This window comes from Solanum tuberosum, unplaced genomic scaffold (assembly GCF_000226075.1).
Source record: "Solanum tuberosum cultivar DM 1-3 516 R44 unplaced genomic scaffold, SolTub_3.0 scf00106, whole genome shotgun sequence".
In the NCBI taxonomy this organism is placed as follows: Eukaryota; Viridiplantae; Streptophyta; class Magnoliopsida; order Solanales; family Solanaceae; genus Solanum; species Solanum tuberosum.
Window position 1 is genome coordinate 23,061 of NW_006239032.1, and position 12,319 is coordinate 35,379.

The 12,319-nt window shown below is 34.5% G+C and overlaps 1 protein-coding gene across 1 annotated transcript; it reads right to left on the reverse strand.

Annotated features, from left to right (window-relative positions):
* Positions 1-971: 971 nt before the first annotated feature.
* Positions 972-8,371, reverse strand: LOC102606211 (dihydroxy-acid dehydratase, chloroplastic-like). Its single transcript, XM_006349379.2, has 14 exons — positions 7,748-8,371; positions 6,621-6,692; positions 6,093-6,140; positions 5,251-5,405; positions 4,964-5,158; positions 4,780-4,891; positions 4,617-4,686; positions 4,470-4,528; positions 4,225-4,348; positions 4,060-4,130; positions 3,008-3,109; positions 2,297-2,377; positions 1,388-1,546; positions 972-1,301 (listed from the first exon to the last, which is right to left on the reverse strand). The coding sequence occupies exons 1-14, from the start codon at positions 8,282-8,284 to the stop codon at positions 1,251-1,253; spliced, it is 1,836 nt and encodes a 611-aa protein (XP_006349441.1). The 5' UTR covers positions 8,285-8,371; the 3' UTR covers positions 972-1,250.
* Between the last annotated feature and the right edge of the window lie 3,948 nt (positions 8,372-12,319).

Consider the following 12,319-nt stretch of genomic DNA (forward strand, 5'->3'; position numbering starts at 1 on the left):
TTAAAATATTGTTTTTAAGCTAAAGTAACTGTTAATTTGTGACCGATGGGATGTATGTACATACGTCTGTTTTCATACTAATTATATTTGGTCTGCGTAAGCACACTTACGACATTGAAACGATCAAAAGTCATCTAACATGTTAAATATTTCTTCGTTTTAATTTATATGTTTCTTTATTTTTTGTGTTTGTTTAAAAAAGAATATCGCGCTCCCATTCTTTAAAAAATAATTATTATTTGGACACCTATATTATGACATATGGACGTGTGGTGAGTATCATGGTTTCTTCAAGAAACTTTCAAAGTGATTAACTTCTCAACGTAATGCGTATTTGAGAACACATGTAGTTCAAAATTTAAATCGAAAAAATAGAAACAACATGTATTCAAATACTCATTTGAACCAACATGAGTTGTGATGCACTGGTGGGAGTGTTTCACCCTTAATCAGCGGTCTCGGGTTCGAGCCCTGGGGATGGAGAAAATCTTATTGGAAGCGCCATCCCCCAAATGAGCCCTGTAGAGCGCGATCCAAATTTAGTCGAAACTCCAATGTGGGCTCCAGACACCGTTTGGGAAACCAATAAAAAAATACTCATTTGAACCAACATGAGTTGTGATGCACTGGTCGGAGTGTTTCACCCTTAATCAGCGGTCTCGGGTTCGAGCCCTGGGTATGGAGAAAATCTTATTGGAAGCGCCATCCCCAAATGAGCCCTGTAGAGCGCAATCCAAATTTAGTCGAAACTCCAATGTGGGCTCCAGACACCGTTTGGGAAACCAATAAAAAATACTCATTTGAAACAACTTGTAATTCGAGCATCTAAATAAAATTTACCAACAAATATGAATGGTAAAAACAAAACATTGTTATACATAGTCAATTAGTCATGGTATTTCTTTCCATAACAACTATTTTTCAAAGATATGACCGAAAAGTGCTCAGAGGTGAAAAATATGGACAAAAAGTGCAAAGATACTAAGAAGTGATTGTTCTTCATTAATATTATTTCACCAAGCATTATACAATTTGAATCAACACCAATCAACAAAGTAAAAGGATCCTGAGTTACAACGTAGAAAAACGAAAAATCGCGCATCCCTCAACTTTAAAAGAACCAATTTAGGTAGTTACACTCGAAAACCAACATGGCGAAAACGCCTCAATTGCAGCTTCATGCAAAATCTGGCAAATCAGGATTTTCCCAGGTTTACTCTATAATGCTTTAGTAAAATGGCTTCTCTTGTCTATTCATCAGTAACACATCCCTTGGATGCAGATTGCACATTTTTTATATACTGCAAGGAAAACAAAGTAGGTCGATATAACGATGCTTGCATTCAACATTGTTCCAATATCTGTCAAGTATTGAACAATCACGTACCTTGTAGAGAACACCTCGATCAGCTTTATATGCAGGGGGAGTCCAATTCTTTCTACGTTGCTCCAACTCCTCGTCTGATAACTGCACGTCCATTTTCTTCTTTTGAATGTCGATTGTTATAATGTCTCCATTTTGAACAAGACCGATTGGACCTCCTTCCTGGTGAGGGTTTGAAATTGCACAATTCTTAATGACGATAAACCAAGATCATACAGATTTTTCTATGTTATTTTGAATGTTTATGTTCTAGGACTGTTATCACATACAGATATTTCTATAACATGTTTTTCTTAGAAGGAAATATGATATTTAACAAACTTAATAAATCAAAGGAAACTGCTTAAGTAATAATCACGTCTTCATAGGCACACTCGGACAGAGTGCAAAAAGCTGGACGCTGGAAAACAGACGAGAAACAGTTTAGCTACTAAAACTAGTGAATATCCTCTTATAGTGGACGACATCTTTTTTTTTTTTTTTTTTTTTTTTTTTAAAAACCGAGAAATCCGTCTGTGACCCGCCCTTTGGACCAATCACAGTCTTCTAAACTCGGTGGATAATGGGCCCACCCCTCTACCCTTCTCCACTTAAATACCGGGCTTCGCTTTGCATGGTGTGGGGCTTGAACCTGCGACCTAAGCCACAAATCCTCCACCTTTTGCCACTTGAGCTAGGCCTTGGGGGCAAGTGGACGGCATCTTTATTAAGCCATTTTTTAAAGATCATTCACATATCCAGAATCTTGAGGTGATTTACAAGTTCCAGACAGCTGCAAAAAATAGAGCAACACAAATGCTAGAATGGTCCACCGGACACCACAGTGAAAGTGATATGGTAAGATGAGGGGAGAGAAGAAAGTATGTATGATGTAAAAGAAGTAACAAGTTGAGAAAACGAGTGCTAATGCACCTGTGCTTCAGGACATATATGCCCAACGACATATCCATGAGAACCTCCAGAAAATCTTCCATCAGTAAGTAATGCAACATCCTAGTGGACAACACAAAAATAAGCATTCAGCAACAAGAACAACCAAACGCTACGAGTAAGGTCATGCAACAGTTTCAAAATGACATGCTAAAACAAATATATGATACAAGGAAGAAAAAAAGGGCTTAATACATGGTCAGCCCCTTAAACTTGCAAGGCTATTTCATTTAGACACTCGAACTAAGTCATATTCCAATTGAACACCTCAACTCTTAATGAAGTATCAAATTAGACACTTTTGGTTCAAATTTCGGAGAAACTTATGCGTATTTTTCATTCGTCAATTAAATAGTTAAGCTAACCACATAAAATATGTCATCTCCTTTAATTATACACATCAACCTCAAGTAGAAAACGTCGGGGGTTTTACGGCTTATTGAGGTGAATGCATATAATCAAAAGGGATGAAATGTTTTTTGGTTAACTTAACTACCTAATAGATGAATGAGAACATCACTCAAAACATTTCAAAATTTGAACCGGAATTGTCTAATTGGAACACATTATTAGGAGTTGAGGTGTTCAATTGGAACAAGGCTACGGCTTAGTTCGAGTGACTAAATGGAATATTCGGGCTAGTTCAAGGGGCTGGCTATGTATTAAGCCAAGAAAAATTATCACAATACATACCTTCCCAAGACCAGCGCCCATAATTGCACTTGTGGGTGTCAGCATTTCAGGCATTCCTGGTCCTCCCTTAGGCCCCTCTCCTCTAATGACTACAACTTTTCCCTGAAAGATGGTACACAGCAAATATGTCTAGACTATCCAACATCCAACGCAACAGAACTGGCTCGAAAAATAGAGCTCAAACAATTGCAGCCAGTTACTAATCAACAAACAGAAAAGACAAGAATTAATAACTGACGATTTCAATGTTCTAGAAGAGAAATTCAGAGTGAAACCATACTTAAAAGATACTTTGCTACTAGGCAAATGAAATGGAATCCTATGGAGCCAACTGCAAGCTAAAACGGAAGAAATCAACAAAAGTAACAGACAGTGGGCATGATACTTCCACGAAATACCCACTTTACCTATCTGAAACTCCAATTAGATATTTAATTCCAGTAACTCATAAAATTAAAAAGAAGATACATATATACAGCAGCGATATAGGGCAGAGTGTAAGTCTATACAACAAGACAAATGAACAAAGCAGAGATCCTACGTTTCTTCTTAGCTGCCTTATCAAAGACCTACTTATGTTTTAGATGTTTTGCATAAACACTGTGCTTGGGCGAGAGGGCATTAAACCCATAAAGAAGACAAGGATATTGCTTCAAGAAATACATGAAAGAAAAGCAACAAGAGAGAGAGATAGAGCATGGCTTATTTTCATAGTAGTAATAGGTTAACAGGAGCTTAGACGAAATACCCAAAGGTGAAAGGCTTTCAAGTATTGACATTCTGGCAACGTTTTAATCTTTAAAAATGCCTAGACAAGGGAATTTTTAAAATTTGTTCATCCAAGACAGGATCCATTGTTAGTAAATGCTTGCACCCTTTTGTCTACTAGGCTTCAAGAAATTCCAATATTTACTATTACTCTGAGCTATGAATGCTTCTTAGACATTGACGCTTTGGCACTCATATGGCCTCCTCACTCCATTCCCTGGTTTATAATCATAGCAGTAAAAGAAAGAAAGGAAGAAAGACATGGAAAGGGATTTTCGGCTTGCCTTAAAACTCAAAGGGTCTTCTGAGATAGCCGCAATCATAGCTTCCTCTCCTTCAAACACTAGAGCGGGGCCTGATGAACAAATTCCCATGATTGGTTCTATCTTCAAGAGGCAAACAGATAGTGTCCAAAGACACCAACGATTAAACTCCAATTAAGAACATACCTTTAAAGTACATCCCTTCTTTTCCAGTGATCTTTGCCACGCTGCCCTCTGGTGCAAGGTTTCCATATAATATCTGAATATGGCCTGTTTCTTTGATGGGGTTTGACAACGGCCTTATAATTTGCTAGAAGAAAAAGAAAGATGGACAAAACTGAGTATTTATCCCTAATTTCCATCAGGAGCAATAAACCTATAACAAAAATTAGTGCAACACATGGGAAGCAGTCATTGGTAGAGAGACCTACCTGACCTTCAGCTAAAGAAGGAAATAGCTTTGCATTTTCAGCCAGAGTCTTTCCCGTGACTACAAATCAAATAGCAAGAGAAATGAGTTCCACCAATTTTAGAAGACGTATATAAGAGAATATCTACTAAGGTCATTAAACCAATACCAGTCATACAGTCTCCATCCAAATACCCAAGCTCCAACAGGTGGCGGATGACTGCAGGTGTACCTCCAATCTACACAGCCAAGCTCATCAGAACAAAATAAACAGCAAGGATGCCTATACAACCAAACTACAACTATGTTGGCACACATAGTATTGCACAAACCTTGTGCACATCCTCCATGACGTATTTTCCACTAGGCTTCAGATCTGCAAGGAAAGGAACCTTATCGCTAACCTTCTGGAAGTCATCTAGAGTTAATTCCAGGCCAACAGATCTGTGGAGATACAAATCATGACTCACACACTCATCCAACAAATAAAGTGAACTCGGCGGAAAAATTGCTCACCTTGCAATAGCAATTAAATGTAGTACAGCATTTGTAGATCCACCAAGTGCCATGACCATCACCATTGCATTTCGAAGTGACCTTTTTGTGATGATATCTCGAGGCTTCAAGTCCATCTTCAACAATTCCAAAAGATATTTCCCCGCTAGGCGGCACTCATCCAACTTCAGTGGATCTTCAGCAGGTGTGGAAGAGCTTGTGTATTGGAAAGGAGATGAATAGAAGGACATATTAGCGATGAATCTTCATTCTTTTAAACAAAGTTTAACTGCATCACATTTTTCTACCTATAAGGCAGCGACATGCCCAATGTCTCAATAGCAGATGCCATGGTGTTTGCAGTATACATTCCACCACAAGCCCCCGCACCCGGACATGAATTACGAACTACATTCATCCTTTGCTCATCACTGACACCACCACTAACATACTCTCCATACACCTATAATTAAAATCAAAGCATGAAGAGGTAATCACCAATGTTCTTACAGAATTGAAGATCTGTGATTCAAAAATCTAAGACAAAAGGCTGCCTTTCAAGTTTAGCCTTCTCAAAATAAAAGATTTCAAGTCACAGAGCATGCTTCTATCATATAAACCCATAACTACAACTACCAAATGACACGCCTGAAAGCTTAAAATTCTAAGAGGGGATTTCATAGGCTAGGAAATGCTTAAAAAAATAATTATGACCTTATTGGGTAAGAATAGAAATAAAGCGGCTAAAAGAAGAATTGTAATCTAGTAAAGCTTTTTTACTCACCTCCTTAGTGAATTTGTGTGTAAATGCTTTACTTATCAAAGAAAAAATCATACAAAAAAATCCCATCCTTTAGACAACTTGAACTCACTTTACATAAGCTCCCTCTTGAATATTTTGGTGTTCCCCCATGGTTCCTCAAGTACTCGCATAGGCTAAGAGAACTTCAATCAAAACATGCTTTATCCTAGTTTTAATGGTTTTATTTTCTAAAGACCTTCCACTGATATGTTTTCACCCCAAGCGCGCTTATTATTCTCCATGTGTCACAAAGTCCATTCAAAGCCCTACCTAAACAGAGGATTTTTATCACACTTCGAAGGCAAAATGGACAGAAGAATTGCTAAAGGGGGTAATAAAAAGAAATACCTGGAAGGCCGATATTATGTCGAATGTGTGCCCTTGAAAATGACCAGGCTGTATATTAGAGAAAAGGTAAAGGATCAATAATAATTTAAAAGCAAACAGAATAAGAGATCAACATGTAATGCAGCAAATGTCAAAATGTCATCTAGAGTTGTTTATGTCGCTTTTTATTTAGTATTATTTCTAGAAAGTTGGTTACCCTTACAATTAGGCAATTATGTAATTGATGTGTCTGTTTTTCATATTGAGTGATTTCCTCTACTATCTCACTTGCTCAGTACATCAAAGCATTAGATTTCAGATACTACACTGGTTCTCTTTCACCTTTCCTTTTTGATATTCCTCCCTGAAAGTTCAGTCTCCCTTTTTGTTTATTGCCCATGGTTATTCAACTTCACTTTTCTCAAAGAAATTTTGAAAGCGATAGCATGGTCCAAAGCAGCAGAAATTCAGAAGATAATATATATAATCTACAGGAAAAGAGGCTTTGGACGAACAAGAAAGAATCAGAGATGAATGTTACTATCTGACCTTAATGGTTCCACCATATATCATGATACTTGGCCTGTTTAATCTTCCCATCGCCATAATTGTGCCTGGCATCTGCCAAATTACAACAATTATCACTTGAAGGAGATAGAGCATGCTGGAATTCATGTTTTTGCTTGCTCAAATTGCAAAAAAGAATCATCAAACTTTTATACAAAATCTTAAAATATACTAGTTCAAGAAATCTTACTACACGAGATTGCAAGTATGTACAAGGATAGACAGCAATATTATAAAAGTAAAACAGCAAATGTGTTGAATATACCAATAAAATTGCAAAGCTCACATCTTTTTCTCCACAATAATAGAATGCATCTTTTATTCAATAAATAAAAACTAATACCCCAATAAAACTTATTTGTGTCGACTTTCACACTCCACAATTGGATAAAAGAACTCACAATTCACCAAATATCAAGAACATCCAAAAACAAACAAAAAAGTACAGAAAATAGTGTCACAGATTCACTCACATGGTATGGACAAAATACACTTCCTAGAAGAATATACTTTAGAAAAGAGTTTTAAGCATTAACTGATAGCTAAAAATGGTCCCCTTTTTTTTCAAATTCTATTAAAAACTAAAAAGAAGCTCACATTTTCATCACATACAGGTATAGCAATATTCCTATCATACCACTGAGCAGACATGACAGTTTCATTACTATCAGCAATCAATCAAATCTCTTGACATTACGCCTACCTCTACGAGAGGATACTTTCAATAGACCCTCAACTTAAAATAAATCATAAGCAAGCAGTAACAATAACGAAATAATGTGAAACAGAGAGTAGTCCGTAAAGAAATAAGTCCTTTTTTTTTTCAAATTCTATTAGAAAACTAAAAGAAGCTCACATTTTTATTAAATCCAGGTATAGTAATATTCCCACTATGAGCAGACATGACAGTTTCATTACTACCAGCAATCAATCAAATCTCTTGACATTACGCCTACCTCTACGAGAGGATATTTTCAATAAATCCTCAACTTAAAATAAAGCATAAGCAAGCAATAACAATAACGAAATAATGTGAAATGGAGAGCAATACGCAACAAAATTAGTCCTTTTTTTTTCAAATTCTATTAAAAAGCTAAAAGGAGGCTCACATTTTTATCACATCCAGGTATAGCAATATTCCCATCATACCACTGAGCAGACATAACAGTTTCAATACTATCAGCAATCAAATCTCTTGACTGCAAACTAAAACACATTCCTCTAGTTCCCATAGAAATAGCATCACTAACACCTATAGTATTAAACCTGAATCCCACCATATCAGCTTCTAGAACCCCTTCTTTAACAGCTTCAGCAAGTTTCAACAAATGCATATTACAAGTGTTCCCTTCATACCAAACAGATGAAATCCCAATTTGGGGTTTTTTCATATCATCATCAGATAATCCTACACCGTACAGAATCGCTTGTGAACCACCTTGGGACTTGGGTTCAGTAATCCGGCTGCTGAATTTGTTGAGTTTTTGAGATGGGATTGTTGAGTTGGTAGTCTCCGGTGGTGCTCCGGCGGCTCGGATGGTGAGGGTGGGTGGGAGTCTACTGTAGTAGGGTCTACATTGGGTATTAAAAGATGGGATTTTGGGGGTGGTGGGGTGTAGAGGTGGGGAAAGCAAATTAGCTTGCATAATGGCTATGGAGCAAGGCGGTTTTGGTGGGGTTTTAGAGGGGGCGGAGGGGTGAGGAAGAAGAAGAAAGACAAAAATGGAGAATGTCAATACAAGAATAGTGTATGTCTCACTATATACTAAATTTTACTCCCTCTGTCCCAATTTATATGACTCACTTTCCTTTTTAGTCAGTCCCAAAAAGAATGACACATTTCTATTTTAAGTAACAATTTGCCTATAAAATGTCTTTTTTACCCTTAATGAAATGATTTACAACCACACAAATTTCTATCATTCATTTTGGACCACAAGTTTTAAAAGTCTTTCCATTTTTCTTAAAGTTTGTGCCAAATCAAAGTACATCATATAAAATGGGACGGAGGGAGTATGTTATTTTATCAAATTAGTGGCATGTTCATTGTTATTGGAATCTTGTTTATATTATATAATAAGATGATTTTTAATTGTACAATAATGTTTTTATAAGAAAGTGACAAGTATTGTCTCTTTGTGTTTGGGTGGAATCACTATAGTTTGGAGTAATAACTATAGCTAGTTGGTTGAATAATTAAACTTTCATGCGATGAGCTCGAAATTTGTTTTTATTCAATATAATTTTAGAAAGAATAAAGCGAAACAAATGTTTCTTGCAAACAACAACTATCTATAGTGAGAAAGATGATCCCTTGTGAGTTTCCTTTTCAGCCCTCTCATTTCATTCAAACTGATACATCCACACTCAAGGTAGAGTTCATTTTGTAAATGGAGCTTGGGGCTAGAACATAGAGTTCGCAGACTAACTTAGAGACTAGTAGACGACTCGCAGAGCAACACTCAACAAGGACGTTGAGACTGTTCGAATCCGAATTTATACAAGAAAAAAAGAGTTATAATAGTTATTTAAAGATACAATACATATACATACACTCTTCAACGAATAGAAAACACTTTAATTTTGAGAATACGCATATAAACATTTTAACTTGATCTCAATTGACATCTAAACGCTCCAACGGGACGCCGATAAAAATGTGAGCCTTTTTAGTAAGTTGGACCTTCAAAATTAATAGAGGGGTATTGTGTAAGATTGCCCTTAGTTGGAGTATGAAATGAAACATGAAGTTGGTTAACCTGATTCACTAATTATAGCCTGCTTATTCCATATATTTATTTGGGCCGGCCCATCTATTTAGCCCAAAACATTCAATCATTTTAGGAGAAATTATCTAATTATATAAATATTTCTATTATATTTATTTAATATATTTTCTATAGTTTGAAATAATTATATTTTATCTCACTAATTAATAATTGCATGCCAGATTTCAAGTCAGATGCACCTAAATACATGTTTTTTGCTATCAAATGCACTGAAATAGGGAAAGAGGCGAGCGAGAACATGAGGGAGGCAAGCGAGATTTTGTCTATGTATATCAGATACATGTGAATCACACTAGATATATGTATTTGGTGTGATTCACATGTATTTGGGATACCAAATACGTAAGAGAGATAGGAGAGTGACAAGCTAGATGGGAGAATGGAGAGGGAGGCGAACGAGATTTGTCTATGTATTTTCAGATACATGTGAATTACACTAGATATATGTATTTGGTGTGATTCACATGTATTTGGGATACCAAATACACAAGAGATATAGGAGAGTGGTGAGGGAGGTGAGCGAAATTTGTCAATGTATTTTTAGATACATACGAATCCACTTGGATACAGTGTATTAAACAAATTACACCTAATTTTGACTCCAAACATCCCGAAATACATGTATATGGACACATCTGAACGCAACAAAATTTGACTAAATTCATAATATTACAAACTATTATGTATCTATGTAATTAACTCTTAAACTAGCGTGTATTTGTAATCAATACAAAATTAATAAAAAGTAATACGACCCAAAAAAAATTGTTCAATAAGCACAACGCAAAAATTAAAGTTTGGTACTCCTAATTTATTTATTTATTTAAGTGAGCCTACCACTAATACTTTATTATTGTTTTCCATAGTTCTGTCTGCCATTGCTATATATTTAATTAAAATTAGATAATATATTGCTTGTGTATAAGCTAAAACGTAGCATATATTATAAAATCCAAATGTATACTATTTTACGATGATAATAAGATGTGATTCATTTTGAGAAAATTTACATGATTCTGAGTCATCATGAATACTTCTCCATAGTTATGTACTTATGTTGTTGTTTGCCCTATAAAAACTTCCAAACTTCAAATATCCTCGTTAAAAAAGTAGTTTGGTACACTAAAGTTTCATTATACGTAAGATTTGAGAAAAAAACAATCTTCATTAAATCTGTCGAATGCATTTTTACCTTATATTTTAGTGGTTTCTACACACTACTGATAAAACACCCTTATTCCTCTACATAAATTACATCACATTGTCATAGACGATCCACATAAGTTTTTAATCAATAAATATTGAATAATAGTCGATTTACTATAAATTATAGGTCTGCAGGGATGGAGCTAGGACGACATATCTTTTTTATTGAAAAATTAAATCATATATACAAGTTTATTATTGACTTTACAATTGTCTCATAGAAAGTGAATAACGTCTCACAATACGTCAAAATATTTTCTAAATCATTATTTACTCAAGTACCCAAAAATTAGTTCTCTAAATAAATTTATTTCACTTATATTACCAGAAATATAATATTATTGTTTGACTCCAACGTTGTAAATTACTCTTGTTTTCATATGGGTATAAATATGAACAAGTTACCTAAATACACAACTTATTTTATTATATTCTCTAAAATTTTCTATCATTTGAAAAAGTTACAAAAATTTCTACTATTTCCTATTTTCGGATACATCACTTTATGTATGTATCAGGACGTATGTAATGTATCAGGACGTTGAGTGATGTATTCGAAATTAGACGTGATGTACGGGGATATAGAGAGATGTATCCGAAATTGAGACACGATGTATCATGATATTTTGTGATGTATCCGAATTCCACCAAATTTAAAGAGTTTTTGTAATTAGAGAAGAGTAGTGATAGGATGTATTAGCTCTTAACACTATGAGATTTATGTAAAATTTCCAAATATTGACACATTTTCCTTTTCTTTAGGCACTCTTCTTGTTTCTCTTTAAGAATAAGGCAAAGTATTCACATTTCGTTAAAGTGATTTTTAGCGATAATTAATTAATAGTAGTAGTTTAATTGTCACTAAACATACTCTCTTCGTCCCATATTAGTTGATCATCTTACCAAAACTAGTTATCTCATATTAGTTGTTCACCTTACTAAATCAATAAAACATTAATTATTTTTTTCCTATATTACCCTTGCAATTAATTCTTTTTGAAAGTGCTCACATTCGTTTGTAATTTCCTAAGAAGTTTTTTAAGTGGTGAATTAATAAAATTATCTTATTATTTATGATTTCTTAATATGCGTGTAAAAAGAAAAAATGATCAACTAATATGCAATAGAGAGAAGAAATTATTAGTGATAATTACATTTTAGCACTTTTTGTTAATGTCCCTAAAATATATAACGACATTGAATCCTATAACAACTAACAAAATAATATTAACAGAAACTTTAACACTCTTTTAATGTACCTATTTATTACCGCAATTTTTTTATTGTAATGTCATTTGGTGATCTAGTCTACTAGATTTAGCCTAATTATTAATTAAATTAGGCTCAATATACTAGTTGGTGATCTAATTTATTAAATTTGGCCAAATTCTTTGATAATTACCCATACATCAATGTCATTGATGCTGGTTTGCTATACTTTTATAGTTTTTAATGCTTTTTCAACCATCACTTGCCAATTTGTATGCCTTTAATTATGGCAATAGATTTTCAAATATTACCGTAAAATATTTAGAGGCAATTGAGTTAATATAATGTTGTTATATTTAGGGTTGTCAAAGCCTTTAACAAAATTTATATAAAGTATTAATAATTATAAGTATCTATATTTATTATTGTCCATAAATATAATATAACGACAATTGTATTATTATTTACTGTAGTGTG

Excerpts from the sequence above, each read along its gene's own strand:
- LOC102606211 (XM_006349379.2), bottom strand. The coding sequence starts at position 8,284 with ATGCAAGCTAATTTGCTTTCCCCACCTCTACACCCCACCACCCCCAAA. Across the intron at positions 6,141-6,620 it reads TATATGGTGGAACCATTAAG|CCTGGTCATTTTCAAGGGCA; the intron begins GTCAGATAGTAA and ends TCTAATATACAG. Across the intron at positions 3,110-4,059 it reads AAGACCCTTTGAGTTTTAAG|GGAAAAGTTGTAGTCATTAG; the intron begins GCAAGCCGAAAA and ends ACCATCTTTCAG.